The 27,668-nt window shown below is 42.2% G+C and overlaps 1 protein-coding gene across 1 annotated transcript in view; it reads left to right on the top strand.

Moving 5' to 3' along the window:
• Positions 1-27,668, top strand: part of ITK (IL2 inducible T cell kinase) — a 75,154-nt gene that overhangs the window by 26,370 nt on the left and 21,116 nt on the right. Inside the window, exons 2-8 of the mRNA XM_003268572.3 lie at positions 2,240-2,344; positions 4,327-4,408; positions 7,239-7,367; positions 10,922-10,962; positions 16,200-16,351; positions 21,634-21,699; positions 25,666-25,720. Coding sequence (XP_003268620.2) covers positions 2,240-2,344; positions 4,327-4,408; positions 7,239-7,367; positions 10,922-10,962; positions 16,200-16,351; positions 21,634-21,699; positions 25,666-25,720 — 630 coding nt within the window. The remainder of the gene's footprint in view (positions 1-2,239; positions 2,345-4,326; positions 4,409-7,238; positions 7,368-10,921; positions 10,963-16,199; positions 16,352-21,633; positions 21,700-25,665; positions 25,721-27,668) is intronic.

Raw genomic sequence — 27,668 nt, 5'->3', positions numbered from 1 at the left:
GGATTCATTTCTTCTAGGTTTTCTAATATGTGTGCATAGAGGTGTTCATAGTAGTCTCCGATTATTTGTATTTCTGCGGTGTCAGTGGTAACATCCTCTTTGTCATTTCTAGTTGTGTTTAATTGGATCTTCCTTCTTTTCTTCTTTATGAGTATAGCTAGTGGCCTATCTATCCTATTAATTTTTTCAAAAAACCAACTCCTGGATTCATTGATCTTTTAAATGATTTTTCGTGTCTCAATCTCCTTTGGTTCAGCTCTGATTTTGGTTATTTCTTCTCCTGTATCTTAATTACAGAGGTTATTACACAACTGTATACATTTGTCAAAACTCACTGAAATGTACATTGGTAAATTTTATTATATGTAAATTATACTTTAATGAAGCTGATTTTTAAAACAAAAAAACTAATATACTATATATTTCACCTTTAAATTTTTTTAAAAAAGAAACAGCTTAAATAATCATGGTCATCTGAAATACTATGATAGACAACCTAAGTCTTTTAATGAGATTGATCAAAAACAGCAGAAGTAAAGTCTGTCCTGACTCTCAGAGAGAGACTAATTTGCCTTCAGTATTTGTTCTCTTTGGGTCCCTGGCTGATTCAATGGCGTCCACCAACACTGAAGGCAGATCTCCCCCACCTCGTCCATGCTGATACACATACTAATCTATTCTGGAAACACCCTCACAGACACACCCAAAATAATGCTTTATCACGTGTCTAGATAAGTCTATTTTTTTTTTGTTTTTTTGAGTCTCGCTCTGTTGCCCAGGCTGGAGTGCGGTGGTGCAATCTCCACTCACTGCAAGCTCCTCCTCCCGGGTTCATGCCATTCTCCTGCCTCAGCCTCCAGAGTAGCTGGGATTCTAGGCGCCCACCACCACACCCGGCTAATTTTTGTATTTTTAGTAAAGGTGGGGTTTCACCATGTTGGCCAGGCTGGTCTCAAACTCCTGATCTCAGGTGGTCTTCCTGTGTCAGCTTCCCAAAGTGCTAGGATTACAGGCGTAAGCCACCATGTCCAGCCTTAGATACTCCTTAATCCAGTCAATGTGACACCTAAAATTAAGTCTACAAGTCCACCCCTTGTCGATTTGGCACCCATATACATCTTAAACCACACATAATTTCCAAATGAAGACAATAATAAAGTAATAGTTCTGCCTAACATGAAGCAACTAACATAATGAGGCTATCCTGCATACAACAGAAAATTCACTAATCGTGATTTTTGAGATTTTAGATGTTAGGGGCTTAGACTTTAGGGATTTTTATCATTCAGGATTTCAGCATTTGGGTCTACGACATTCAGAATTGTGTCTTTTGGGATTGATTGATAGTGGGTATAATGACATATTTTGCAACTGGTTCCATAGCTGAATTAAAGTCTATTCTCAATGACAGCTCAATTCTAGGCACCTGTGAAAGGCTTCTTCCATCCAGAAGCACTTTCCTAACTATCTGTCCTTGGAGCCTGATAGACCACCAATGGAATTTGTTCCATTGGGTAAGGCATCAAATCCCCTGAGATCCATTCTCCAAGCACGAGGATCCTTAGAAATAGGTAACATGTAACATCATTATAAATCACAAATACCATCATGTGAATTAGTTATCAGGGAAATACAGCTAGCAAGTTTCCAAGGAAATGAGACACAGGCCCAGTAGTATTTGATGGGGAGGTTGGAGAGGACCTAGAGAAGGGATAGTTGTAGACCAGAGTCAGGAATGTCCTTTGGGAGTGTCATCATGGGACTGCAGATAATTAAAGGACATGGAGAAGCCAGAAGCAGAAAAAAAAAGGTGCCACTAATGGTATGCACCACAATCCAGGTCAGGCCCAAGCTCAATTACTATGCTAATATGGTCATGGATAGACACAGAGAAGAGAAAATTGTCATATGTGTGTCCATGGATTTCTCTACGCATCTCAGCTACAAGTTCTGCCAATGCTGCCATTTGTCACAAGGGCAGTGGGATACATGACCCAGTCTCACTGAGTGGAAATCTGTCACCAAGAAGAAGACTCTAAAGTCATGTTTCCCCAGGAGTCCGCTCAGAGTGTTTATCCCACACTTAGGGCCCGGGAGGCAATTTTGGATATTTGGTTTGGAGGGTTGGAATTGGTTTAAAAAGCCAATGGATCTTATCTAGTAGTAGATTTCTGGAGCAATCTGGACAAAAATATTGTCTTCTTTTTTACATGAATGGGATGTGCTTGTCTCCCCACAGAAGAAGCGCACGCTGAAGGGGTCCATCGAGCTCTCCCGAATCAAATGTGTTGAGATTGTGAAAAGTGACATCAGCATCCCATGCCACTATAAATACCCGTTTCAGGTAAGTCCATCAGGTGGGTAGTTCCCCATTCCCTGGACCGTGGTTAAAATCCTCAGCCACAGCCGGGCGCAGTGGCTCACGCTTGTAATCCCAGCACTTTGGGAGGCTGAGGCGGGCGAATCACGAGGTCAGGAGTTCGAGACCAGCCTGGCCAACATGAAACCCCATCTTTACTAAAAATACAAAAAATTAGCTGGGCGTACTGCCGGGCACCTGTTATCCCATCTACTCAGGAGGCTGAGACAGGAGAATCGTTTGAACCTGGGAGGCAGAGGTTTCAGTGAGCCGAGATCATGCCATTCACTCCAGCCCAGGCAACAGAGTGAGATTCCATCACAAAAAAAAAAAAAAAAAAAAAAATCCTCAGTCACTGTAAGAGAGGGTGGACGTGGATGACTCTCTGCTCCAAGGTTAGGACTTAGACAAATCCCATTAGGAAACGTATGTGTTCCTTCCATCAGTGACATTTATTTGTTAATTCTTTCACTTATTGAACAAAAATTAAGCACAAAATCTTGAAAAGGTGGTTATTCCTCATACTGCTTTCCCTCCCGGCTTCTCTTCCTCAAGGAAAGTCCTAATTAGTGAAGGAAGAAATAAAGCTGCTGTCAGGGGCCCCAAATCTAACATGCTTTAAGTGCAGTTTACTCATGATTTGAGGCAACATATTGCAACTGCTGGGTATGAATTGCTTGGAGATTCTGAGGCAAAAAGATTCAGATTTTATAATCTGAGGACTATCTGGAATTGCACTGTCTAGTACAGTAGCCACTAGCCACACATGGATGTTCACGTTCAATAGAAGGACATGGCTGGCAGCTACTGTACTGAAACAGCACTGGTTACAGAATGCCTCCTATCACTGCAGAAATTTTTTTTTTTTTTTTGGAGACAAGGGTCTCACTCTGTCACCCAGGCTGCAGTGCAGTGGCGCAATCCTGGCTCACTGCAACCTCCACCTCCCTGGTTCAAGTGATTCTCCTGCCTCAGCCTACTGAGTAGCTGGGACTACGGGCATGTGCCACCACACCCGGCTAATTTTTGTATTTTTAGTAGAGACGGGGTTTCACCGTGTTGGTCAGACTAGTGTCAAACTCCTGACCTCGTGATCGACCCGCCTCAGCCTCCCAAAGTTCTACTGAACAGAGCTGGTGGAGGGTATCTTTAAAGTCCTTATCTTATATATGAATCTTGGCACTTCTGGCTTCAAAGGCATGGATATCTCCTTGTACATCCCAGGCTACCATTCTTGCTTGCCAACCTGAGAGATGAATATATTTTTAACATGGCATAGAAAAGAACTTTTTTTCTACTAGAAAAGTGACCCTCACAAGTTGGAATTTTGAGGACTGTAAGTAAAAGGAATAGCATGTATTTTTCAGTTGTTCAAAATCCCAATGATAATGAGTGCCTAAAAAAGAGGTGAAATATAAAGAAGACTCCAGTTTAGTTAACAGTATTGTACCAATGACAATCGCTTGGTTTTGAAAGATGTGCTGTGGTTATGTAAGATGTCATCAGTGGAGAAAAGTAGGTGAAAAGTACACAGGAACTCTGTACTATTTCTGGAACTTCTTGTGAGTCTTAAACTATTTCAAAATAAGAAGTTTTCAAAACTCTCATTACACATTTGTCATATAATATCTTTCTCTTCCGTGTGCCAGAAATATTTTTTTATCACTAAAAACTTAAGATGAGAAATAAACGTGCTTTCTAGTCAAGAGGAGAACTTTCTCCTGCTGTCTTAGTTTAGCGATTGCTCTCTTGGGGCATGGAATCTGAGACAAGCAGCTGAAACTGCTTACCCTGTGTTTGTAGCACCCAAACATCTGGATAAAAAGGATACTGGCCCCCTAATTACCCAAATGTTTGCCTATATGACGATAAACACCCGAGACCCCACTCTCGGCTCAGCAGGTCTGCTGTCAGTCAACTATCTCCGTGCACACTGCTCACCTTGAACTCTGTGTGTGTGTCTCCAGGTGGTGCATGACAATTACCTCCTATATGTGTTTGCTCCAGATCGTGAGAGCCGGCAGCGCTGGGTGCTGGCCCTTAAAGAAGGTAATTAAACTCCTTTGCCATTGAATCACTGACACTCTTGATCCTATGGTAGGGTTGATCCTATGGTAGGGTTGGGTTCTACGATAGAATAGAGTGTGGTGTGAGAGCAGCTGATGGCTGATTTCTTTTGAGGTTGGTGGAGGTTCCCAAGTTTTCATCCTGGGCCCAGGATATCATTGGGTATCATTCAGGTATTGACCAAATCCAGGCTGCTGTCTCTTCTTGTCAGGCTCTGAGCAATATTTGTATATAACTCATTTCAAATAGTTAAATAAGTACCTACATAAGACCCTTGATTTTGTCTCATGGTCAGTAAAACCTAAAATATTTTACTGTCTGGCCTTTAAAGAACAAGTTTGCCAACTCCCCGTATAGTATGAAGAAGCAGAGCATAGGCCCTCGTGTGAGATGACCTGGGTTTAAATCTCAGTCTGTCACTTGCTATGTACACTTGGGAGAGTTCCTTAATTGCCTGTGCTTCAGTTTCCTGTCTATTTAAAAGGGAGAAAAGGAAGGGATAACAGCACCTGCCTTTGGAGCTGATGTGAGCAAAGTCCTGGAAACTAGGTTGGCCCATAGACAGCATGCAATAAATATCAGCTAGCTTTCAAGCTTTTCAGACATTGGTAAGGGTATTTCTTAAGCCTTACCTTCCTGATGGCACAGTTAGAGGCAGCAGTGTTTAAGCACGTGGGATGTGGAGCCAGGCATGAAGGTGAAAATCCCAGCCCTGCCAATGATTAGTGTGTGACCCTGGGTAAGTTCCTTGATCTTCGTGTGTCTCTGTAAATTTTGACTAAAAACAATCATGGAGCTGATGTGAGAATTGAATGATTGAGGAGTTAGAACAATACCCATCCCAAAGAAAGCGCTTGATCAATGTTACCATTATTGTTCTTTAGCCTGAAGCACTGGATGTGTCAGAAGATCTGGGTTCAAATACTAATCTGCCTCTACGAAGCTATGAGGACTAAGGATAAGCAAATTATTTGTTATCTCTGGAGCTGCAATTCCTCTATCTGAAAAAAATGGGAATCGAAACACAAGTTGTATCTTATCCCAAGATTGTTGTGAGCCTCAAATGGGTTATGAGCAGACAAGTGCTGGTTAAATGGGAAAGTGCTCTCAGTTCTAACAGTCATGGAACATAGAGCAAACACAAAAGTAAGAAGTAATCAAAATGGGCTGGGTGCAGTGGCTGACACCTGTAATCCCAGCACTTTGGAAGGCCAAGGTGGGAGGATCACTTGAGCTCAGGAGTTCAAGGCTACAGTGAGCCATGCTCATGCCACTGCACTTCAGCCTGGGCAACACAGTGAGATCTCATCTCTACTAAAAATAAAAACATTAGCCAGGCATGGTGGCACATGCCTGTGCTCCCAGCTACCTGGGAGGCTGAGGTGGGAGAATCACCTGAGCCTGGGAGGTCAAGGCTGCAGTGAGCCAAGTGAGCCAAGCCTGAGTAACAGAGCAAGACCCTGTTCTTACCCCACCAAAAAAAGGAAGAAAAAAAAGTAATCAAAAGGGCCCCAGCTATGGTCATTGGCCATTTGCCCTCTGTGAAGGGATTTTATACACAGGATGTTAAAACTGGAAGGAATATTAGAGATTAGCTATCTAGCTCTGTGGTTGGTTCGTTTATTTATTTATTCATTGAGTTAGTATATTAGTCCATTTTCACACTGCTATAAAGATATGCCTGAGAGTGGGTACTGTATAATGAAAAGAGGTTTAATTGACTCACAGTTCCATATGGCTGGGAGGCCTCAGAAAACTTACAGTCGTGGTGGAAGGTGAAGGGGAGGCAGTCACCTTATTCACAAGGTGGCAGGAGAGAGAATGACAGAAGGAGGAACTTGCCAAATACTTATAAAACCATCAGGTCTCATGAGAACTCACTTACTATCACAAGAACAGCACGGGGGAAAATACCCCATGATCCAATTACCACCATCTGGTCTCTCTCTCAACACATAGGAATTAGGAAGATTACAATTCAAGATGAGATTTGGGTGGGGACACAGAGCCAAACTATTTCAGACAGGGTCTCACTCTGTTACCCAGGCTGGAGTACAGTGGCACAAGCATGGCTCACCATAGTCTCAACCTATTGAGCCCAAGTGATCTTCCCACCTCAGCCTCCTGAGTAGCTGGGACTACAGAAGCATGACACCATGCCCAGCTAACTTTTTTCTTTTTTTGGTAGAGAAGGGGTCTGACTATGTTTCCTAAGCTAATCTTGAACTCCTGGACTCAAGTGATCCTCTTGCCTTGGCCTCCCAAAGTACCGGGATTACAAGCATGAGCCACTACACCCAACCCTGTTCTGTGCCTTATATATGTATTAGTTTCAGTAGCAGAACCCCCTTTTTTTCCAACCAAAATCTTACTTCAAAGCCACAAATCTAGAAGGGAGAAAACCAAAGTTGCTGTGGTTAAAGGTAGGAGAGGTGGAAGGATGGTAATTCCACCTTCTCGACCTTCTCATTACCCTTAAGGCACCTTTGTAGAACCCAGTGTTTAACAATCTCATAGCACAGTGGGGCAAACTGAGGCTCACATGAGGGTTTGCCCAACTTAAGAACACATAACTAATGCAAGGCAGAGCCAGGCGCAAGCCTAGATGTGCTGATGCCTAAATGTAACATGAACTACCTCGGTAAATAGCACAGTGCATTTATGCACTCAGGTCAACCCATGCTTCTGAGTGTTCTGGGCAATATTTATTCAGGCTGACTCAGCCAGGTCTAATCTCGAGGTGTTATAAAATTGGTAGCCCTTGATAGACTGACTTGGAAATAACTCTTCTGTTGGTGCCAACCTATTTCAGAAACAAGGAACAATAACAGTTTGGTGCCTAAATATCATCCTAATTTCTGGATGGATGGGAAGTGGAGGTGCTGTTCTCAGCTGGAGAAGCTTGCAGCAGGCTGTGCCCAATATGATCCAACAAAGAATGGTAAGAGACTGGGAATTCCCTCTACTTTTTGTGAAATGACCATAAAAGGGTAAAAGCTTTTGGCCTTCAATCATTGAGAGTGTCAGGAACAGAATGCAAAATTCTACATTTTCAGAATTTTCCAAGAGGAATCATCTGTCTTTCCTACCAGCCTGTTGGCACTTCCATCCCAAAGCTGATGTCTTTACAGCTCCTAACCACTTGAAGTGTGCTCTTTGGACCAGCAGCATCAACATCTCCTAGGAGCTAGTTAGAAATGCAAATGATCTGGCCCCACTCATGACTTACTAGATGAGAATTTTCATTTTAACAAGATCCCAGGAGACTTATGTGCACAGTACAGTTTGAGGAGCCCTGCTATAATCTGCGTTTGAATGGCATGGTCTATTTAAATCTTAATTACAGAGGCAGTCTTAAGAGATACAAAATATTTATTTCTTACAGTGACATCATATCACACATATTTTTAATTACACAAATTCAACTCTATACCCTTAAAGGTGAGAGGATTTTTTTTTTCTTTTACATTTTACTCTGTGGTTTTTCCTTGCCTCCTCTTCAAACTTGCCCTTGACCTCCACAGTCTCAGAGAGGAGAAGGCCACAGTCTAAATGCAAAGTGAAAACAAAAAAAAAGCTGTTTGTTTGCCTTTGACATTAAAGGCTCAGGTCCAGGGAATTGGGCTGCAACTGGATTTTATTGATGACTTTGGAACTTTAACCACCAGTCGAGTACAACTCCACTCGAATGCATTTCACATTCATTATGGTCTTGTTCCTCTCAACCATCTGGGGTACATGGTGTGGTATTAAGGGAATGGGCTGCCTTGAGCAATTCAGTATGCTCCAGGTCACACCACTGGAAGTGCTCTGCAAATCCATTGTTGAATAGGAATGATGGCCAATGTGGATTGTTTTCCTTCCATTTTCCCCTCTTCTCAACCTCTTTTGCCATAGTTTCCCTTTCTCATTTATCATTTCCTTTTGTGCCCTGAAACTTAATACTGAAAATTGGCAACCCAAGGCGGATGTAACACATGGCTAGGTTTTCTGTGGCTTCCTGATTCATAGGCCCTCTCATTACCACTTTAAAAACCATCACTTTTCATCCTGCACCTTGGGGGAAAAAGCCCTTCGGCATAATCGATCCCTGGGCCCAGAAGAATAATACTTAACAAGTTTTAGAAATTGGTAAATATTCAAGTGATCCTCCACATTAGTCCTGTTTACCATATTCATGCGGGCCAATATTTAATAAAAATGAAATGGAAAGTTTTCTATGGATAGGATCCACCATAATAACAGAACGGCATGGGCTTACCTCAGTGAGTGAAAGCCCTTTCCAAAGTCAGTGATCTGGTCTCCAAATTTCTGCCAATGCCTTACTGTGGGCCCTCAGATGAGTCACTTGGCCATCAAGGGCCCCAATGTCCTCATCTCAAAAATGGCAGGGAGTTCTGAGGGGCTTAGGATGAAATAATACCTAAGCCCTTTTCCAATTCTGAAATTCTTTGACTTGGTATTTCCATTTTGTAGTTTTCACCATGCATGCTGCAGCTATTCCTCTTCTGGGCGCACAGTATTTCCCTCCTCCAAGTGATACACATGTGACTAAGATGCTAGGAACATCTGAATGACTCACCAGAACTCCAATGCGGGAGGACTGGTCACGCCGAGCTGTTCCCCATGTGAAAACAGGGCCTGAGCCCTCTTGGGGTCCTGCTGTGGGTGTCATGCAGTCACTGTGCTAATGGTTTTGCTTTTGCATTGCAACCCATTGCCATATCCCCCTCTGAGCTTCTCCTTACTCTACCCTCTTCTGATTTGGTTAAATAACTTCATGGATCTGAGTTTTACATAGTTGACAGCAGAGTTTTCAAGAAGCACACTGCACTGTGAACGCAGCTCATGGTCATCTCTCTGGGTGAAGGCTCACAGGATTCCTGGTACCGAGCACATTGCCAGTGCGAGTCTATGAGCACTGGGCTTTGGATAATCCCTCTGAGCCTCTAAGAGCATTTCCTCACCTGCAATAGGGGGATAATGATAATAGGTAGCTACGTGTAAGGCTGGGAGATTCAATGGTGTTGTGGAAAGCAGTACAGCTGCCAACATTTACAGAGTTCTTGATAAATGGTAATTGTGTCTACTTGTCTTCCTTATTGGTGGATGAATGAATCTGAGGCTGAGATATAACCTCAGAACTTGTGTGTGTCTGGGAAGCAGCAGAAGCGGTTGAGTAGAAACAGACCCAGCCACACCCAACCCACAGTAACACCCATTTCTGCAACCAGAACTGGCCCTGATCTCCCCACTGTGGGGAGGAAAAGGAAGGAAGGGAAAAGCAAGGCCAGAGGAAGAAGAAAGAGAGACTAGTCATAGAATGTCCAGGGCTGGAAGTGGCCAAGGCTCACAGCTAGTATTGGTGAAGCCAGAGTTAGAACACCAGTCTCCCAGCTCCAAGTTGAGTTCTAAATGGGAACCATACTTCCTATTATAGGGGTTTTCCTTCTTCTCTGGTCATCATAACCAGGTCACTACCCCAGCCTACTCTTTCTTGCCAAGTCTGCACGGAGCTGGGCTCCAGTGTCAATGTGTGACTCTCCTCTACCGCATCCCTGATGTGGGCTGTCCAACTTCAAGTCAACCTCATACAGAAATGAGGAACTCATCGCCTACCTATGCAGCCCATTCTCTTATTATCTCTCATTATTAAGGACGTCTTTGTATTGGCCTGAATTCTGTGCAGTGCCTCCCGTACCACCGCGAGCCCCAGACATAGCCATACACCTTTGATTCATTGAGTCCAGGAATGGCCTTTGCAGAGCTACAAAGGAGAAATAGTGAGAGACGAATATGAAAAGATGAGAGGAAAGAGAGAGGGAAAGAGAAAGAGAGGAGAAGAAAAGAGAAAGGAGGAAAGAGGGAAGAGAGAGGAGAGCTAAACAGAGGGAGACATGGAAACAGAGATAAGCAGAAAGACAAAGACAGAGAGATGCTGGGGTTGGTATAGTTTGAAAGAGACAGAAAGAACACATATTCAGATGCCTTAAGGCAACTAAAAGTGGATTCCAGCCCACTCAAAAAGCAGCACAATGACCTCCCACCTCAGCCACCCCCTCCTCAAGCCCACAACTGTGTCAGGAAGCTAGTGAGTCACTGTCCCCCTGAGTCACCAGTTCCCACTCCTGAGCTTAGCAGGTGGCAGAGACATTCCTGGAAGTCTCTATACCTACAGGGAAGGGTGCAAGTCTAACCCCACTGGCAGGCTTTTCCTGGGAATGCAGAGAGAGAGGGCCCCCAAATATGGACCTCTGGAAGCTTCTGGTATCTACTAGAAAAGGGAATCAGAAACCAGCAGGTCCAAGGAGATAAAAGACAGCTTCTGACAAAGCCAAGTCGGGTTTCATTGTGTCTTATTGCTCCTTCTGGCCCCCTTTCTTCTGTTGTTTTCCTTGGGCCCTTTTTCTCAGAAAAGCCCCCTGGCTGCTCACTTCCGGTTGGGTCCATTCGTTTTCATGCTCATTTTTTCTTTTCCTGTTTTTCTCTTTTCAGCTTCAAAGAAGCCTCTTCCTCCTACTCCTGAAGACAACAGGGTGAGTGAGAGCCCTAGCTCCGGGTGCAGGTGGGCCCACAGGCTACCTGATTGGCATGTTCCTATTTGCATGTCCCCCTATCCCCATATTTTTCAAACCCTGGATGCATGCAACAGACTGTCATGATTCAGCGGAACTCAACACATTGGGTATTTTTGGGCTTGACGTGTCTTGGGGGTCTGTCCACTTAAAGCACCGTTCAGCTGCTAAATCTCTATGTCACTTTATTTATTCAACAAATACTGATATCAAATTGGATGGCCATTCACCTGACCATTTTGGAGTATAGTAGCAGCTCACTCTATATAAAAGTGTGTCTGGCATGGTGGCTCACGCCTGTAGTCCCAGCACTTTGGGAGGCCAAAGTGGGAGGATCGCTTGAGCCCAGGAGTTCGAGATCAGCCTGGACAACAAAGTGAGACCCCCATCTCTAGAAAAAATTTTTAAAAATTAGCTGGTGTGGTGGTGCATGCCTGTAGTCGCAGCTACTCAGCAGGCTGAGGTAGGAGGATCACTTGCTCCCAGGAGGTCGAGACTGCAGTGAGCCATGACTGTGTGCCACTGCACTTCAACCTGGGTGACAGAGCAAGACCCTGTCTCCAGAAAAAAAAAAAAAAAAAAAAAAAAAGTGCACATTTACTCTTTGCAAGCATTTTGGAGACATACATTTGTTGATATTTTATATATTTCAAAGCACTTCCACCCTTTTATTATCAATTTTAAAACTTACTATCTGTTCTATCCACTTCAGAGGGCTTTAATTTTATTCTCATTGTAAAGCTTGGGAAATCAAATCCCGAGAGAGGTCTTCAGGCTTTTCCAAGGCCATTCAGCAACTTAGTAGGATGCAAGGTTTCTGGCGTGGTGGTCTTTAAATCGAGTGGTGGTTCTCAAAGTATAGTCCATGGACCAGAAGCATCTGCATCATCTGGGAGCATGTTAGAAATACAAATTCTTAGGCCCCACCCCCAGACCTGTTGTGTCCAAAACGCTGGGGGAGGGGCCCAGGAATCTGCATTTTAATAAGCCTCTTCACTGATCTATAATATACTGACTTACAAGTCTTAGATGGCATGGTACCTACTCTAGGGCAGCTTATTTTGTTAAGGAGATGAAAAAAAAGATGGGAGAAAGGATCACGACCTTTAGGTAGGGGATATGACCCTGACCTTATGATAATATATTAACACCAATATCCACTTTTTTTTTTTTTTTGAGATAGAATTTTGCTCTTGTCACCCAGGCTGGAGTGCAACGGCACGATCTCAGCTCACTTCAACATCCGCCTCCCAGGTTCAAGCGATTCTTCTGCCTCAGCCTCCCGAGTAGCTAGGATTACAGGCGCTCACCATCATGCCCGGCTAATTTTTGTATTTTCTTTTTTTTGAGACGGAGTCTCGCTCTGTCGCCCAGGCTGGAGTGCAGTGGCACAATCTCGGCTCACTGCAAGCTCCGCCTCCCGGGTTCACGCCATTCTCCTGCCTCAGCCTCTCTAAGTAGCTGGGACTACAGGCGCCCGCCACCACGCCCGGCTAATTTTTTTGTATTTTTATTAGAGACGGGGTTTCACGGTGGTCTCGATCTCCTGACCTCGTGATCCGCCCGCCTCGGCCTCCCAAAGTGCTGGGATTACAAGCGTGAGCCACTGCGCCCGGCCTAATTTTTGTATTTTTAATAGAGACGGACTTTTACCATGTTGGCCAGGCAGGTCTTGAACTCCTGACCTCAGGTGATCAACCCACTTCAACCTCCCAAAGTGCTGGAATTACAGGTGTGAGCCACTGTGCCCGACCAATATCCACATTTGAGTACTCGCTCTTCATTCCAGAGCAAGTTCTTTAACCAGAGCTTACAGATTCCGTTTCCTCATGCTTCTTCCTGAAGAATGAGCTCTGCCTTTTTTCCCTTCAGCCAACATGGTGACATTTCAAAACGGGCAGCGTCCCCATAAAGGAAGCTCTAAATCCTCAAAGCCCCAGCCTGGTGTTTAGATCTGTCATCAGCCTACTCCCTCACAACAGGAAAGAAATGTACTGAAACTGTAGCAGAGAATGAGCTCTCTCTCCTCTTCTTTCACTGACCTTCTGCAGACTATTTCACCGTCCCCTTTGAAGGCCTCATTCAGAACCCTACTGCCCTCCCTTGCAGACCGTTCCCTCAACAGTCCCGCCTAAATCCACACCTCCCATCTTAAGTGAGGCTGCTCTTGTGTCTTTATTTTTGGTACCAATGAAGGTGAAAGCCAGAAAACACTGCCGGTCCTTCCCTTCCTACACTCTTTGGCTTTTCAGCCTTCTTGGAGGAGCATCGTGGATACTGTTTTGAGTGTTCTGACCACAAAGGTTTTGGAATCATTGTTCTAGTTTCAACCGCATGTCTAAATCCAATGCAACGGTTCTCTTGTCTGAGCCACTTGAAGTCATTTCTCTCCTCACCTTCTTGTTCTGCTGCCTGAGTGGTAATGACATCTCGGGTTGTCATACAGAGAAACTGTTTTTAATCCAGTCTGAGCCAATAGGTCTCATGCTCTATGTGAGAAACACTGTGAGCAGGGCCAGTCCTCCAGGGTCAGGGGGTGGCTATTTTGGTTCAAGATGGAGAATATCCATGGTCAGAGTGAAGGACAATCCTAGGCCTCTTTTGCCTATGGATACAAACAAGGTCGTATGTCACACTGAAGTCCAAATTCTGATTCCTCTTGGCCCCCTGCATCCATGGGAACTCAACTCTTCCTCTTACAGTCCCTCGCAGTCAACCCAGGGCTTGCTGAGGGGCCGCTAGAATGTGTCTGCATGTGTCCTTTCTTGCTGGCTGTCTACTAAGGCACCCTATCTCTGCCACTGCTACCTGGGCTCTCTGTGAGGGTCCCTCAGCCGAGTGGAGCTCTTCCCACCTGGAGCCAGTAGAGGTCCTGGGGGGTCAGGTTGTGCTGAGGCCTGCAGCAGAGTGGCCAGGAGGCAGGATCCTCATTCCTTTCATGCCTCACCACATCATGGAGGCTCCCAAACAACCGTTCCTGAGCCTACAGACTCAGTTTCTCCAAATGCCATCCCTTGATTTTCTCACTCAAATCTAATGGTTCCCAACCTTATCAAACTCAATGCTGCCTTTTAATGACAGATATTTTGTAAGGCTCCTTTTGTTATCCTGAAAAGAAATTTATAAATAATATAACATATAAATACACAATTTTTAAAAATTAAAGTATCTAATTAAAATTTTTTGTTGCTTTGAGACAGGGTCTCACTCTGTTGCCCAGGCTGCAGTGCAGTGGTGCAATCATAGCTCACTGCGCCATCTGTCTCTTGGGCTCAAGCCATCCTCCCTCCTCACCCTCCGCAGTTGCTGGGACTACAGGCACGTGCCACCACACCTGGCTAACTTTTGTATTAAACATACTTTTTAAAAAGAATCAATAAATGTTCTAACTGTAATATTTAAAAAGGAAAGAAAAATAATATATATAACAAAATATGTGTTTCTATGTAAATATTGGGACATGACTGCACTGGAAGACAGAATGAAATAGTCGATTTCTTGCACCTGTAGGTAGGATCCCATTGGATTTGGCATCTCAAATGCAACTGATACAAAATGTGGTATTGGGACTCAACTACAGCATTACCACCAGTGATATAATTTTCCAAAATGGTGAACAACTCTTAGTAAACTTCTGAACCAAAACATAGTCTTCCCTCAAAGTAACAAGGTAGTTGCATTCTTGGGAAATCCAGTACTGTGGATAGGGTACAGCTAGGATCTAGGCTCAAGATGTTCTTATATAATTACTGTATAAGCTGGTTTCTCACCACATGAATGTTTACCAGGATATTCGAAAGTTGTGGGGAATGTGGGACTCTACAGAGCATTTTCTATTATTGGCCATCACCCATTAAAGGCCTATAGCATACCTCAAACTGTGATATTCAAAATAACCCCCATATTCCAAGCTTGCATGATTATTAGAAAAAAAATACATGTCCAGTGTGCCCCCTATAGAAATGTACTATCATAATTTGAGGACTCTGCTCTGATCTTTCTCTTCACAGGTATTAACCAATGAGTTGACCTACAGTGGGATGAATGCCATAGCTCTCCTTTGTCTTCTTCAAACATCCTCGAACACTATTCCTCCCTCCATGAGCTCTTAGAGCAAAAGCCTCAGGCCATCCACTCTTGTCCGTAGCACCCCATTTACACATCCTCACAAGCTCCACAAATATCTAGATTTCAAATTCCAATCTGCAGCCAGGCACAGTTGTTCATTCCTGTACTCCCAGCACTTTGGGAGGCCAAGGCAGGAGGGTCACTTGAGCCCAGGAGTTTGAGACCAGCCTGGGCAACATAGTGAGACCCTGTCTCTATTTAAAAAAAAATCTGATCTGGGCTCAGCTGAGATGACATACTACATCAATATGGCGAGACTCTTTTTTCAGCTCCAGTATTTTTATGCCACCAAATGCTTCAAAGTACTCAGAGAACTTGTGACTTCCTAACACTAAACCACATTCTAGTGAGGAACTAAATATTTCCCTACATTGACTCTCACAAAGTCTGCTAACCCATAGCAGGCATGCCCATCTTGAACTCTGGCGACTGTGTGCTTTGTGGTCTTTTCTCCATGTCCTCAATATGGACATGGAGAAAGGGACTGAGGAACAGAGACATCAGCAATAGAGCCTATAGGAGAAGGAAGGGAGACAGGTGCTAGAGTAGAGAATCTTAGGACTAATTCTAGTGGTAGATTGGCCAGGTCCACTTCTCCATCTGGGCCTCAGTTTCCTCATCCTAAATGAAAAAGTGTATTAAATGATCTGTTAGAGGAATTCCAGCTCCAATAACCTATGATTCTGTAGATCTAGATAAACCCACAAATCATATCAGTAAAGCACAAACTGAAAGATTTCATGTTGACTGCATCTCCTTTGCCAAGGGCATGATGCATCCAGCAGAGAGGCTGCTGCATATAACATAGTGCAGATAGAGAAACCAGCAGACTTTTGTGAAAATCATGTGGCTGCTTGGAATTCACTGTGTTCAGAATTTACCTCATAGAATGAGCAATGTGATGAATTCCAAGCACTGATGTCTTTGTGTCAGGTTCAGCGCTGTAACTCTAACTCATAAAGAAAGTCAACCAGAGGAAGGCAGACAGTCTCCCCAGACACCCCGATGAAAGGAGGCATTTTACCTCCTTTTTTATGTCTTTGCTTGGTTTTGTTGTCTCTCTTCCCCAGCGACCACTTTGGGAACCTGAAGAAACTGTGGTCATTGCCTTGTATGACTACCAAACCAATGATCCTCAGGAACTCGCACTGCGGCGCAACGAAGAGTACTGCCTGCTGGACAGTTCTGAGATTCACTGGTGGAGAGTCCAGGACAGGAATGGGTAAGGCATCTTTGTGGCTGCCGTCCCCGTGTTTGAGGTGTGGTGCGAACAAATAAAACACCAGGATGATTTGTCCTATCTCCCACAGCGTGACCACAGCACTGAGGTGGGAGAGGAGAGCAGAGGCAGAAGGAAGAGGCAGGAAGAGGAAGTAGTTGAGGCTCGTTTTTCCTCTTCTCAGAAGTGGCTCTGAGGCAGCCACTTGCTATGCTTGCTCCCTGCACCCCATCTCAGGCACTCCAGACCCAAACTCATCTAAAAAACCCCGTGGATTTTTCCACTGACATCTACAATTTGGGAGCTTGGTAATTTGTTCTGCAAAGCGCTATTGTTCCTGAGTGTTAAGTGAGGCTGAAGGTACATCCCACTAGGAAGTGCTTATTTTTGGTGGAAAGAAAAGGTGTGTGTAGAGATGGTACAGGTTGATAGTTATGTTAGGATGCATCAGAAAGAAGATACTAAAGATTTAGTTACAATCGCAGTCATTGAACTAGCCATCCACATGACTCGGGGAGAAAATAAGGTTGTACAAATACCACTTTCCCACTATGCAAATTTGAATGAAAAAAATACTGAGCATGAGATTCACACTGCCTTTTAAGGTTTTATTTTTTTTCCTCTTAATATATCCGATGTATTAACCCATGCTCTGGAATATTTTCCAGAATATGAGTTCAATGGTTGCATCAATCCAGCCATAAATGTACTCTAAATTAGCAAATTCCCTTGTTGAACACTTAGTTTATCTCCAATATTTTGCAAACATTCACAACACTGCAACAAACATCTTTGTATATTAATATTAAGGGTTTAAATGTTTTCAAGGTATGAGGTTATTATTAATTTTAAAATATAAAAAAGAAAACTGTCATTGCCATGTATAGATCATTTATGTCAACATTTTACTTAACAGTAGAGAGAAATATACATAAAATATAAGCCACCCTCCATTTGCCCCCACGTCAAGTCCAAAAGTAATCACTATTCGGCCGGGTGCAGTGGCTCATGCCTGTAATCCCAGCAGTTTGGGAGGCCAAGGCGAGTGGATCACTTGAGGCCAGGAGTTTGAGACCAGCCTGGCCAACATGGTGAAACCCTGTCTCTACTAAAAATACAAAAATTAGCCGGGTGTGGTGGCGCACGCCTGTAATCCCAGCTACTCCACTGGCTGAAGCATGAAAATCACTTGAACCCAGGAGGGAGAGGTTGCAGTGAGCCGAGATGGTGCCACTTCACTCCAGCCTGAGTGACAGAGCAAGACTCTGTCTCAAAAAAAAAAAAAAAAAAAAAGTGATCACTATTAATACCTTCTTGTGTATCATAAACAAAAGTTATACCTATGCAAATGCATCCTTTTTTCACTTGTACCAAGTGGATCCATTCTGTTCTGCATCTTGCTTTTAATTTTTAATGATATTAATACAAATTGAAGATTTTTTCATACCAGCACATGCAAATCTACCTCATTTTTAAAATAGTTGCATAGGCCGGGCGCAGTGGCTCATACCTGCAATCCCAGAACTTTGGGAGGCCAAAGCGGGCTGATCACCTGAGGTCAGGAGTTCAAGACCAACCTGGCCAACATGGTGAAACCCCATCTCTACTAAAAATACAAAAAATTAGATGGGTGTGGTGGCAGGCGCCTGTGATTCCAGCTACTTGGGAGGCTGAGGCAGGAGAATCACTTGAACCTGGGAGGTGGAGGTTGCAGTGGGCCAATATCGCACCACTGCACTCCAGCCTGGGCAACAGAGCAAGAATCCATCTCAAAAATAATAATAATAATTGCACAATCTTAGAATGTATGATTGTATTATAAGTATTTAAATAACCCTTTATGGTGGGACATTTAGTTGCCAGTTTATTTGTTTCCTCTGCTGTTTCAAACAAGGCTTTAATGAAGATCTTGTATTCGTGTATCTTGGCCATCTTTGGAATACAAACATATATATATTTTATATATATATATAATATATAATATATATATGTATCACATTAGTTTTTCTTTTCTTTTTTTTGGGGTGGGACAGGGTCTTGCTCTGTCACCCAGGTTGAAGCACAGTGGCACTCTCACAGTTCACTGCAGCCTTGACCTCTGAGGCTCAAGTGATCCACCTCAGACCCCTGCATAGCTGAGACTATGGGCATGCACCACCATGCCCAGATAATTTTTAAATTTCTTGTAGAAATGGGGTCTCATTATGTTGTCCGGGCTTGTCTCAAACTACTGTACTCAAGAAATTCTCCCACTTTGGCCTCCCAAAGTAGTTGGGATTACAAGCATGAGCCACCATGCCTGGCCTATATGTCACATTTCTAACTGTGCAACAGTTCAGTCAGAGTATGTGATATCTTAATTTTGCCACATAATTTCCTCACAAAGCTTGCCAAATTCACGTTCCTGCTAACAGAGTTATGGAAGTGCCAAGACTGGGTGTCACTGAGCTTTTAAAAAAAGCCAATCTGATGGGTTAAAAAAAAAAGAAGGGCACAAATATCTTTAAGGATAAGACTTTACCTTTTACATACACCAAAATTTACATTTTCAAGGTGCCTTCTCTTTAAGCAGGCTTATCAACCCCATTGCAGGGGGAGAAAAGACAGAAGTGAGACAGGGTAAAAGGTGATGAGATTCAGAGCCATGGTTTGAGAGGCAGTGTAGTTTGCTAGCTAAGAACAGACCCCAATTCCCCTCACCTGGAACCTCCCTCTCTAGTTGATTGATGAAGACAATTGAGCTGGTCACGTCACCTTCACTTTGTCCATTATAGACAGGCCCATGTTGGAAATAGGTTCAAGACTGTCTACAGGGTCTACAAACACCAAAGGGACTTAGAAATTCATTAGTTCAATCAACTGACTTTACTTAGCACACCTAATGTACCGGGAAATTTCTTCTCCTAGGTCTTACTTCCCCAAATGACAGTTAAACTCTTCATTTGGTGACCTGTGGAAAGGCTTAACTATGCACTTCAAAGGGCATCAAAGAGGATACCCCAGCAGCCAGTCAGCATTATGGGAATTTCCCCAGTTTGCTTTGTGATGGTGTGGTGTAGTGGAAAGCACACAAGATGAGGAGACAGAGGACTTGGACTTTATCGGCTACTCTTGTCATATGTAGCTGAGGATTCACAGATGACCATGTCATATGTGTGACCATGTCATTCATGGATGACCAAGTCACTTTTCCTCTGTGAATCCATTTCCTGAACTGTAAAATGCAGATGATAATATCAGCTTTGTCTACGTCACAGTGTTGAGAAAATCAATGAGATGATGGAAGTGAAAGAGCTTTGGAAATTCTACATATCCACATACAAGTATGAGAGTTATCATTTGTGTAGATGACCCAGCTTTGGGTGGCATATTCTATTCAAAAGCAAAATATTATTTGATCCATTAATATACTGTAAAAGTATAGTATGGCAAAACCAGACATAATTAAGGGGATTCCAAGAGTGATACAGAAACAACAGCAAATTTCAGAATAAGCTGACTTTCTTCAGTTGGAATGGCTACCCTGAGCACTGTGTGAAGGATGATTTTGAGGGCAGATGTCCAATTCTCCAAAGAAAGTATGCCATGATTGGTTAGCAATGTCTGCCAGAGGAGTAAAATATAAGATGATCATCCTGTATTTGGCATCTACAGTCTTGATTTCTTCACTCTTCACAACTCTGTGCACCAATTACACATTTCCCATAAACATAATCACTAGATTGAAAATTGGCCTTATTATAAGAAAATTAAAACATGTTATGGAATAAAGAGCAATAAACTGTCAGGCATTTTTTTTTTTTTTTTTTTGAGACAGAGTCTTGCTCTGTCACCGAGGCTGGAATGCAGTGGCATGATCTCGGCACATCGAAACCTCCTTACCACTGCCCCCATCTGCCACCACCCAGGTTAAGCGAGTCTCATGCCTCAGCCTCCCAAGTAGCTGAGACTACAGGTGCATGCCACCACACCCAGCTAATTTTTATATATTTTCTAGAGACAGGGTTTCACCATGTTGCCCAGGTTGGTCTCAAACTCCTGAGCTCAAGTGATCCATCCACCTCAGCCTCCCAAAGTACTAGGATTACAGGCGTAAGCCACTGCGCCCAGCCTATCAGGCATCTTTTTACAGATTGACAGGGTATGGAGTATCTACTTAAGGTAGATTTTAAGTATAATCTAGTTTAAGCCCTTCATTTGACGGGTATAAAGTCAGAGGTCCAGAGAGTAAGTAGAAGGGATGCCGCTTTCACCCTGTGGTATTAAATGAGACAATGAATGTGAAAGTGCTTTGAAAACTACAGAGTTATACACAAATGTAAAGAAGTTTGATATTCTTATTTTGTTTATTATGCTTTTTGTTTATGCACAATTATTAATTCTTGCTCAAAAGTGACTCCCGATCCCCAAATCTAGCCTGGCTTTATCCTTTTTTCTCATGTTTATACCATTCATATCTGAAGAAGCTCAATTAGGGAGGCCTTAAATTAAAAAGCTTACAATGCCAACTGGTAGTGTATTTTAGAATCTGTGGTTGGAAAGTCATCTTTTATATTTTAATTATTTTGATTTCCTGACTATAAAATGATAGTACTAAAGTGGAAAAAATGTTGATTATCACACAAAAATGTTTCCTTATAGAAAATAGAGACTGAATATTAATCTTTTTTTCCAGTAGAGGAAATTTCACAATGAGGAGAATAGCAAGAAGAGCTTTTTAAGTAAAATCGCCACTTCTTTTTTTATTATGTTTCATATTTTAGTAGTGAAATCAACCTGCCTTTAACAGACAGCAAGTTGCTATTATTTTTTACCAATTCTTTTTTTTTTGTTTTTTCGTTTTTTTGAGACAGAGTCTTGCTCTGTTGCCCAGGCTGGAGTGCAGTGGCACGATCTCGGCTCACTGCAAGCTCCACCTCCTGGGTTCAAGTGATTCTTCTGCCTCAGCCTCCCGAGTAGCTGGGACTACAGGCGTGTACCACCATGCCTGGCTATTTTTTTTTTTTTTTTAGTGGAGACGGGGTTTCACCATATTGGCCAGGCTGATCTCGAACTCCTGACCTCGTGATCCACCTGCCTCGGCCTCCAAAAGTGCTGGGATTACAGGCATGAGCCACCACCCCCAGCCTACCAATTCTTGTACTCTAAACTTTAAAATGTCTTATCGCAAATGCCAAATAATGTGATATTCCCCAATCTTTAAACGACTTTTAGTGGATTAAACCTATAAAATGATATAACACTTAGTTCTATGTAGATCTAAACACTAATTTTCCTTTTAACAGGCATGAAGGATATGTACCAAGCAGTTATCTGGTGGAAAAATCTCCAAATAATCTGGAAACTTATGAGTAAGATATTTTATTTGTTTTTGGAAAATACAGTCCTAAGGAATCCTCCCTAGGTTAGGAATAAGTTATTGGTTTACTGTAAAAATACCAGATGATCCCTACTGCAACAGCAATGTTCACACATACCATCCAGCTCTTGATGCCTAAATAACACTTTCCACCAAAAAGAACCACGACTTTCTGCAGAAAAGGCTTGGGGTAGGGGTAGATCAAAAAGGAATTTGAAACATCTTTCTGTGCCAGAAAGTAAAGAAGTACTTAAAAAGAAATTTTTCTTTTTTAATTTTTTTTTGAGACAGGGTCTCGCTGTCACCCAGGCTGGAGTGCAGTAGTGTGATCTCGGCTCATTGCAACCTCAACCTACTTGGCTCAAACAATCCTCAGCCTCCCAAGTAGCTGGGACTGCAGGCACATGCCATCATGTCCAGCTAATTTGTAAATTTTTTATAGAGACAGGATTTCATTAGGTTGCCCAGCTGGTCTTGAACCTCTGGGCTCTAGTGATCCTCCCACCTTGGCCTCCCAAACTGCTAGGATCACAGGTACGAACCACTGTGCCAGCCAAAAAGATGTGGGCATGTCAAATGAGCACAGAAGTTGGCTCTAACAGGCTCCATTAGATGAAATTGGGGACAATTTGAGTATCAAAATAAATAATGACTATTAAAATAAGTACTAGACTACAAACCATTGAATAATGTAAGAATCTGTAATGAATAGATAGACTGATAGATAAATAAAGAAATAAATAAAAAGGAAAGGGTTTTTTCTTATAGTAGAATGCCAGCTAATGAATGATAAAGTTTAAAAATCATCATTTTGTAACCCAGAGTATCAACTGATTCAGGCAAGAATTCTCAATGAATGTCACCACTAGCAGGTTAAAGTTTGTTGAGCTATGGCATATTTACATAGTCTCAAAGTATCTCCTCACAAATCACTTGTAATTACAAAGTGGAGGTAACTAGTAGTCCCATCTTAAACAATCAATCCAAATGCACATAAATAATGGAACAAAAAGTTATCTTGTGTCTCCTTATGTGATGCACTGAGAAGGGCACACATCACTTCTGTAATATTCCTACTCAAAAAATGCACAACATGAATTTACTTATGAGGATATATTTATAAGGATATATTAGACAAATCCAAATTAGGGAATATTCTCTAAAATTAATGTCCTGTGCTCTTCAAAAAAAATGTTAATACCAGGGAAGACACAACAGGCTGAGAAATTGGTCCACATTAAAAAAGACTAAAGAGGTCGGGCGCAGTGGCCTATGCCTGTAGTCTCAACACTTTGGGAGGCTGAGGCAGGTGGATCACCTGAGATCAGGAGCTTGAGACAAGCCTGACCAACATGGTGAAACCACTGTCTCTACTAAAAATACAAAATTAACCGGGCGTGATGGTACACGCCTGTAGTCCCAGATACTTGGGAGGCTGAGGCGGGAGAATTGCTTGAACCCAGGAGGCAGATGTTGTTGTGAGCCAAGATTGCACCATTGCACTCCAGCCTGGGCAACAAGAGCGAAACTCCATCTCAAAAAAAATAATAATAACAGATTAAAGAGACATGGTAACTAAATACAGTGGTGATCCTGGGCTGGATCTTGAACCATACAAAAAAATATTTTTTGTTATAATATACATTATTGGGACAACGGATAAAATTTGAATAAGATCTGCAGTTAAGTAATAGTGTTATGTAGATCTTAAATCTCATGACTTTGGTAATTGTACTGTGGTTATATAAGTATATACTCTGTGTCTTAGGAAATAGACACAGAAGTACTTAGGAGTAAAAGTCAATTCTCAAATAGTTCAGAAGAAAAGTCAATCTATGTCTATCTAAAAGGAATAGTAAATCAAATGTATAAAATATCAGCAATTGGCTCATCTGGGTTATGTGTATACAATGATTCTTTTATACTATTTTACAGCTTTTCTGCAAGTTTGAAATTATTTAAAAATTTTAAAAAATTAATTACTCACTAAATATAAGACACCAGACCTAAAGAATAAAGCTAATGAGGACACCTATTAACGCATTAGGGTTCTTAATTCAAATGTGGTCGAGTTATTTGTTGCTGAAATTCTAGTAGATTCTTTAGTGAAGAACCGTCGTTGTCTGAAGTCTCTCAACCTGGTTTGTTTTGATCAAGTACGTGTGAGCAGCCCTTCCCTCAGTGAACAAAAGGGTCATCAGTTCTAAGAATTTTTGAGCTGAAATAAAACATATAGGATATATGCTTAAATAAAATAAAAATTATTTATAGGCAATACCTTTGAAGAAAAAACAATAAGCATTTATTTCAAATGACCACTAGGCTATGTAGTTTTGTTTGTTCATCTTTGCTTTTAATCAGAATCTCTTTGTTTATGATCAAAGAAGCAAACTCAAAATTCCAACAGGATAAGCAATAGGAAATGGTGAGGCCTGGAGCAAATAAAAAAAGTCATTCACCCACCTAAAGGTATTTTAAGCCATTTTAAAAATAAAACATTATACCATGCAAACAAAACAAGTTATACTGTGCACTTTCAGTTTGCATTCTCCAGATTATGAATCTCAGCTGGAAAATAACATGACTTACAAGCAAACATTCAGATATTTAGTATATAACTGGATATATGAAAGATTCCAGTATGGTAACTTTTTATTCGTGAACTTAGTGTTGTCTAGTTTCAGGTGAGATCTGCCTAAGCACTTAAAAATGTACCACCTGGTAACATAGTCATGGGTTGGTAAATTGAATGGATTCAGGTCTCCTGCCTTGGTTTGCAGTCATGACCTTGGGCAAGTTACCTCACCCTATTTGAGTTCTGATCCCTTCTCCATAAAATGAAGGCTCAGACAAGATGAAGGAAAGCAAATCATGACTCTCTTGCTGGCATTCCCTTCCCACGCACTGAACTCAGGCAGACATCACCCTTTAATAGTGAAGCTATTTACCCACCATGCTGGCGACAACCTTTTCAATGCACAGCTCTAGGCAGCCACTACTATTGCTGACGGCTTGTGTGTGAGATGAAGCCTATATTTTCCCAGTCCTCGATTAAATAATCTCTAAGAGCCCATGCTGGTGTCATGTACTGTTCTGTCTTATAATGTTCAAAAACCTCTAATGAATCCGTGAATTCCTTTAGTCATGGCTACTCTCAAATAGCCAAACAAGTTTGTTAAGTGGTATACCTTCCCTACCCAGAACTTCTCTCCTCCTGCATTCATTAATTTTCAAAACTGATTATTAACCGATGATCAGTCTGCCTCCTCTTACCTAAAAAGCAGCCAGAGAGGTTAGGATGTGGCTCAAATATTGTTAACAGCATAAAAAAAACTTCATCCCTAAAAATCTCTTATATTCTTCTTTACCATTTTATAGTTGTTTTTCACCAGACAACAAAATTATACAAATAATGCAATTACTCGGCAGAATGTCTGGAAGAGCAGTCTTAAAGAGGAAAATACTACAGTTGTTTTAAAAGGATATTTGCTAAACTTTCAAACTGGTATTACAATTTTATAGCTGCACTAGCACCCTCCTCCTTATAATGAACTGCCTACTGACTTATGAAATGAAGAGGAAAATTAATGTTTTCTAAAACTTTATTTTAGAAAATTTCCAACATATACCGAAGTAAAGATAATAATATGATGAATATCCATGTTCCCCAAACCCAGCATCAACAATGATCAATATTTTGCCAATTCCGTTTCATATGTTTCTTTCCAATTAAACATTTTAATACCCAGAAATGAATCATGCATTTGCTTTTGAGTTTAAATGCACCAGTAGAAACATATGTGTGCAGGCTTGTTAAATAAATAAAATACACTTAAAAATTTTTTGAAGCACTGGTAGAAATAGAAAATGACCATATGATTTTCTAGCATTGTCTTTTATAAGTAAATAATGAAACTTTAAAATATCTCATTGACATATGACTTTTCCTTGCTTTCAGATGGTACAATAAGAGTATCAGCCGAGACAAAGCTGAAAAACTTCTTTTGGACACAGTAAGTCTCCTCAACCTGTCTTTTGACATAAAATAAAATGAATTAAGTGCAGTGTCTCATGCCTGGAATACCAACGATTTGGCAGGCCAAGGTGGGAGGATCACTTGAGCCCAGGAGTTCAAGGTTACAGTGAGCTATGATTGTACCACGGCACTTCAGCCTGGGCAAGGTCAAGACCCTGTCAAAAGAAGGAAGGAAGGGAGGAAGGGAGGGAGGGAGGGAGGGAGGGGAAGAAAGGTAAAAAGGAAAGAAAGAAAGAATTGTACTGTTTTTTCAGCCTTGCTGTGTTTTATGCCAATGCAGTGGGTGGACATGTTGGATTAACGGTAGTTTTCATGTCTGGTGAAAATATTCTGGGAATTTACAGGACTAGCAAACAACAGGATGAGAAACCTGGGCTTGGCATTGACATGCAGCCATCACCACAGCTGCAGCAGTCTGCGAGTGGTGATGGCTGGCTGTGGGGTGCTATCAGGGCAGTCGGCCGTGCCTTCTTCTCGGTGTAGGTCAGAGGTGCCTGTGACTCTGATTCGGCCTTACTGGGCTGTGAGTCCAGAGGAAACATAGCACTTGTTTTAACTTCTATTTCATCAACAGTTATCCTCTAAAGCCATGCAGTGTGCATAGCAGGACCGATTTTACTCAGGGATGTCAAGATTATGGGAGAAAAGGGAAGAGAAAAGTAGAAAACACAGTATGGGGGCAGGTACCGGACTCTAGTTCCTGTTATGTCACCAACTCAGTGTGTGACTTTGGGGACCTCTCTTCTTCCTTCTGGGCCCCGGTTTCTCAGTGAGTAGAAGGGAGAATTGGATTAAATCAGGGATCACAGTTACCCAGCCTTCATCCTGCCACTTCCTGCTCCTTGTCCTGTGACCAACACAGCTGATCACAGTCCACGGCATTGGGACTTTATTGGGAAACAAGACAAATGCAGAAAAAAGAGCAAGCGAATAATCTCAAATAAACTAAGGTAAACTCCAGAGGAGTTGGGAACAATTCCGTGAAGGAAAAGAAGTTGAGCTGAGTCCTTACCGAACTCTGGTCTCTCCTTGGCTCTACATCAACTCAGCACTTACTTACTTACTGTGGGTTCCCCAAAAAAACACACATTAGAATTGCTGGGAAATGTTCAAAAATACAGATTCCCAGGTCCCACCCCAGATCCAAAGAATCAGAATCTCCAGTGTAGTTCCCGGGAATCTGTACGCTCTCAAGTTAAATTTACAATGCAAATGTAGCCAGCTCAAACCTGGCGCCGTCAGTCTGTGTTATTGGATAACAAAGTAGAACTCAATTAATACGAACTAATTGAGTGGAGTGCAAAATTAGCTAAAACTCTGAATTACACTGTGTTTAAACAAGTGTAGTTTTGTTATATTAATCACTCATCAGTTAATGACGTCTATGGAGCACTTCAAACAGCCCACATTAATGACTTCCAAAAGATGATTCCTGTATTACAGCAGTTCTTGTGAGGTGCTAAGTGCTAAGTACATTTTGCTTGCTCTGGCAGTTGAAACATTCCTCCTAACTGATATATATATATATATTTTTTTTTTTTTTTTTTTTTTTGAGACAGAGTCTCGCTCTGTCACCCAGGCTAGAGTTTAGTGGCATGATCTCGGCTCACCGCAACCTCTGCCGCCTGGGTTCAAGTGATTCTCCTGCCTCAGCCTCCTAAGTAGCTGGGATTACAGGCATGTGCCATCACACCTAACTAATTTTTGTATTTTTACTAGAGACAGGGTGTCGCCGTGTTGGCCAGACTGGTCTCAAACTCTTGTCCTCAGGTGATCCGCCTGCCTTGGCCTCCCGAAGTGCTGGGATTACAGGCATGAGCCACCACGCCCAGCTTCCTTACTAATATTTTGAGCTACTTTACCAAATCCTCTTCTCCTCCTTAGGTAAATATAAGGGCAAACTTCAATGGGTCCCTGTCAGACTT

This window comes from Nomascus leucogenys, chromosome 2, assembly GCF_006542625.1.
Source record: "Nomascus leucogenys isolate Asia chromosome 2, Asia_NLE_v1, whole genome shotgun sequence".
NCBI lineage: Eukaryota > Metazoa > Chordata > Mammalia > Primates > Hylobatidae > Nomascus > Nomascus leucogenys.
This window is presented reverse-complemented; position numbering and strand designations above follow the sequence as displayed.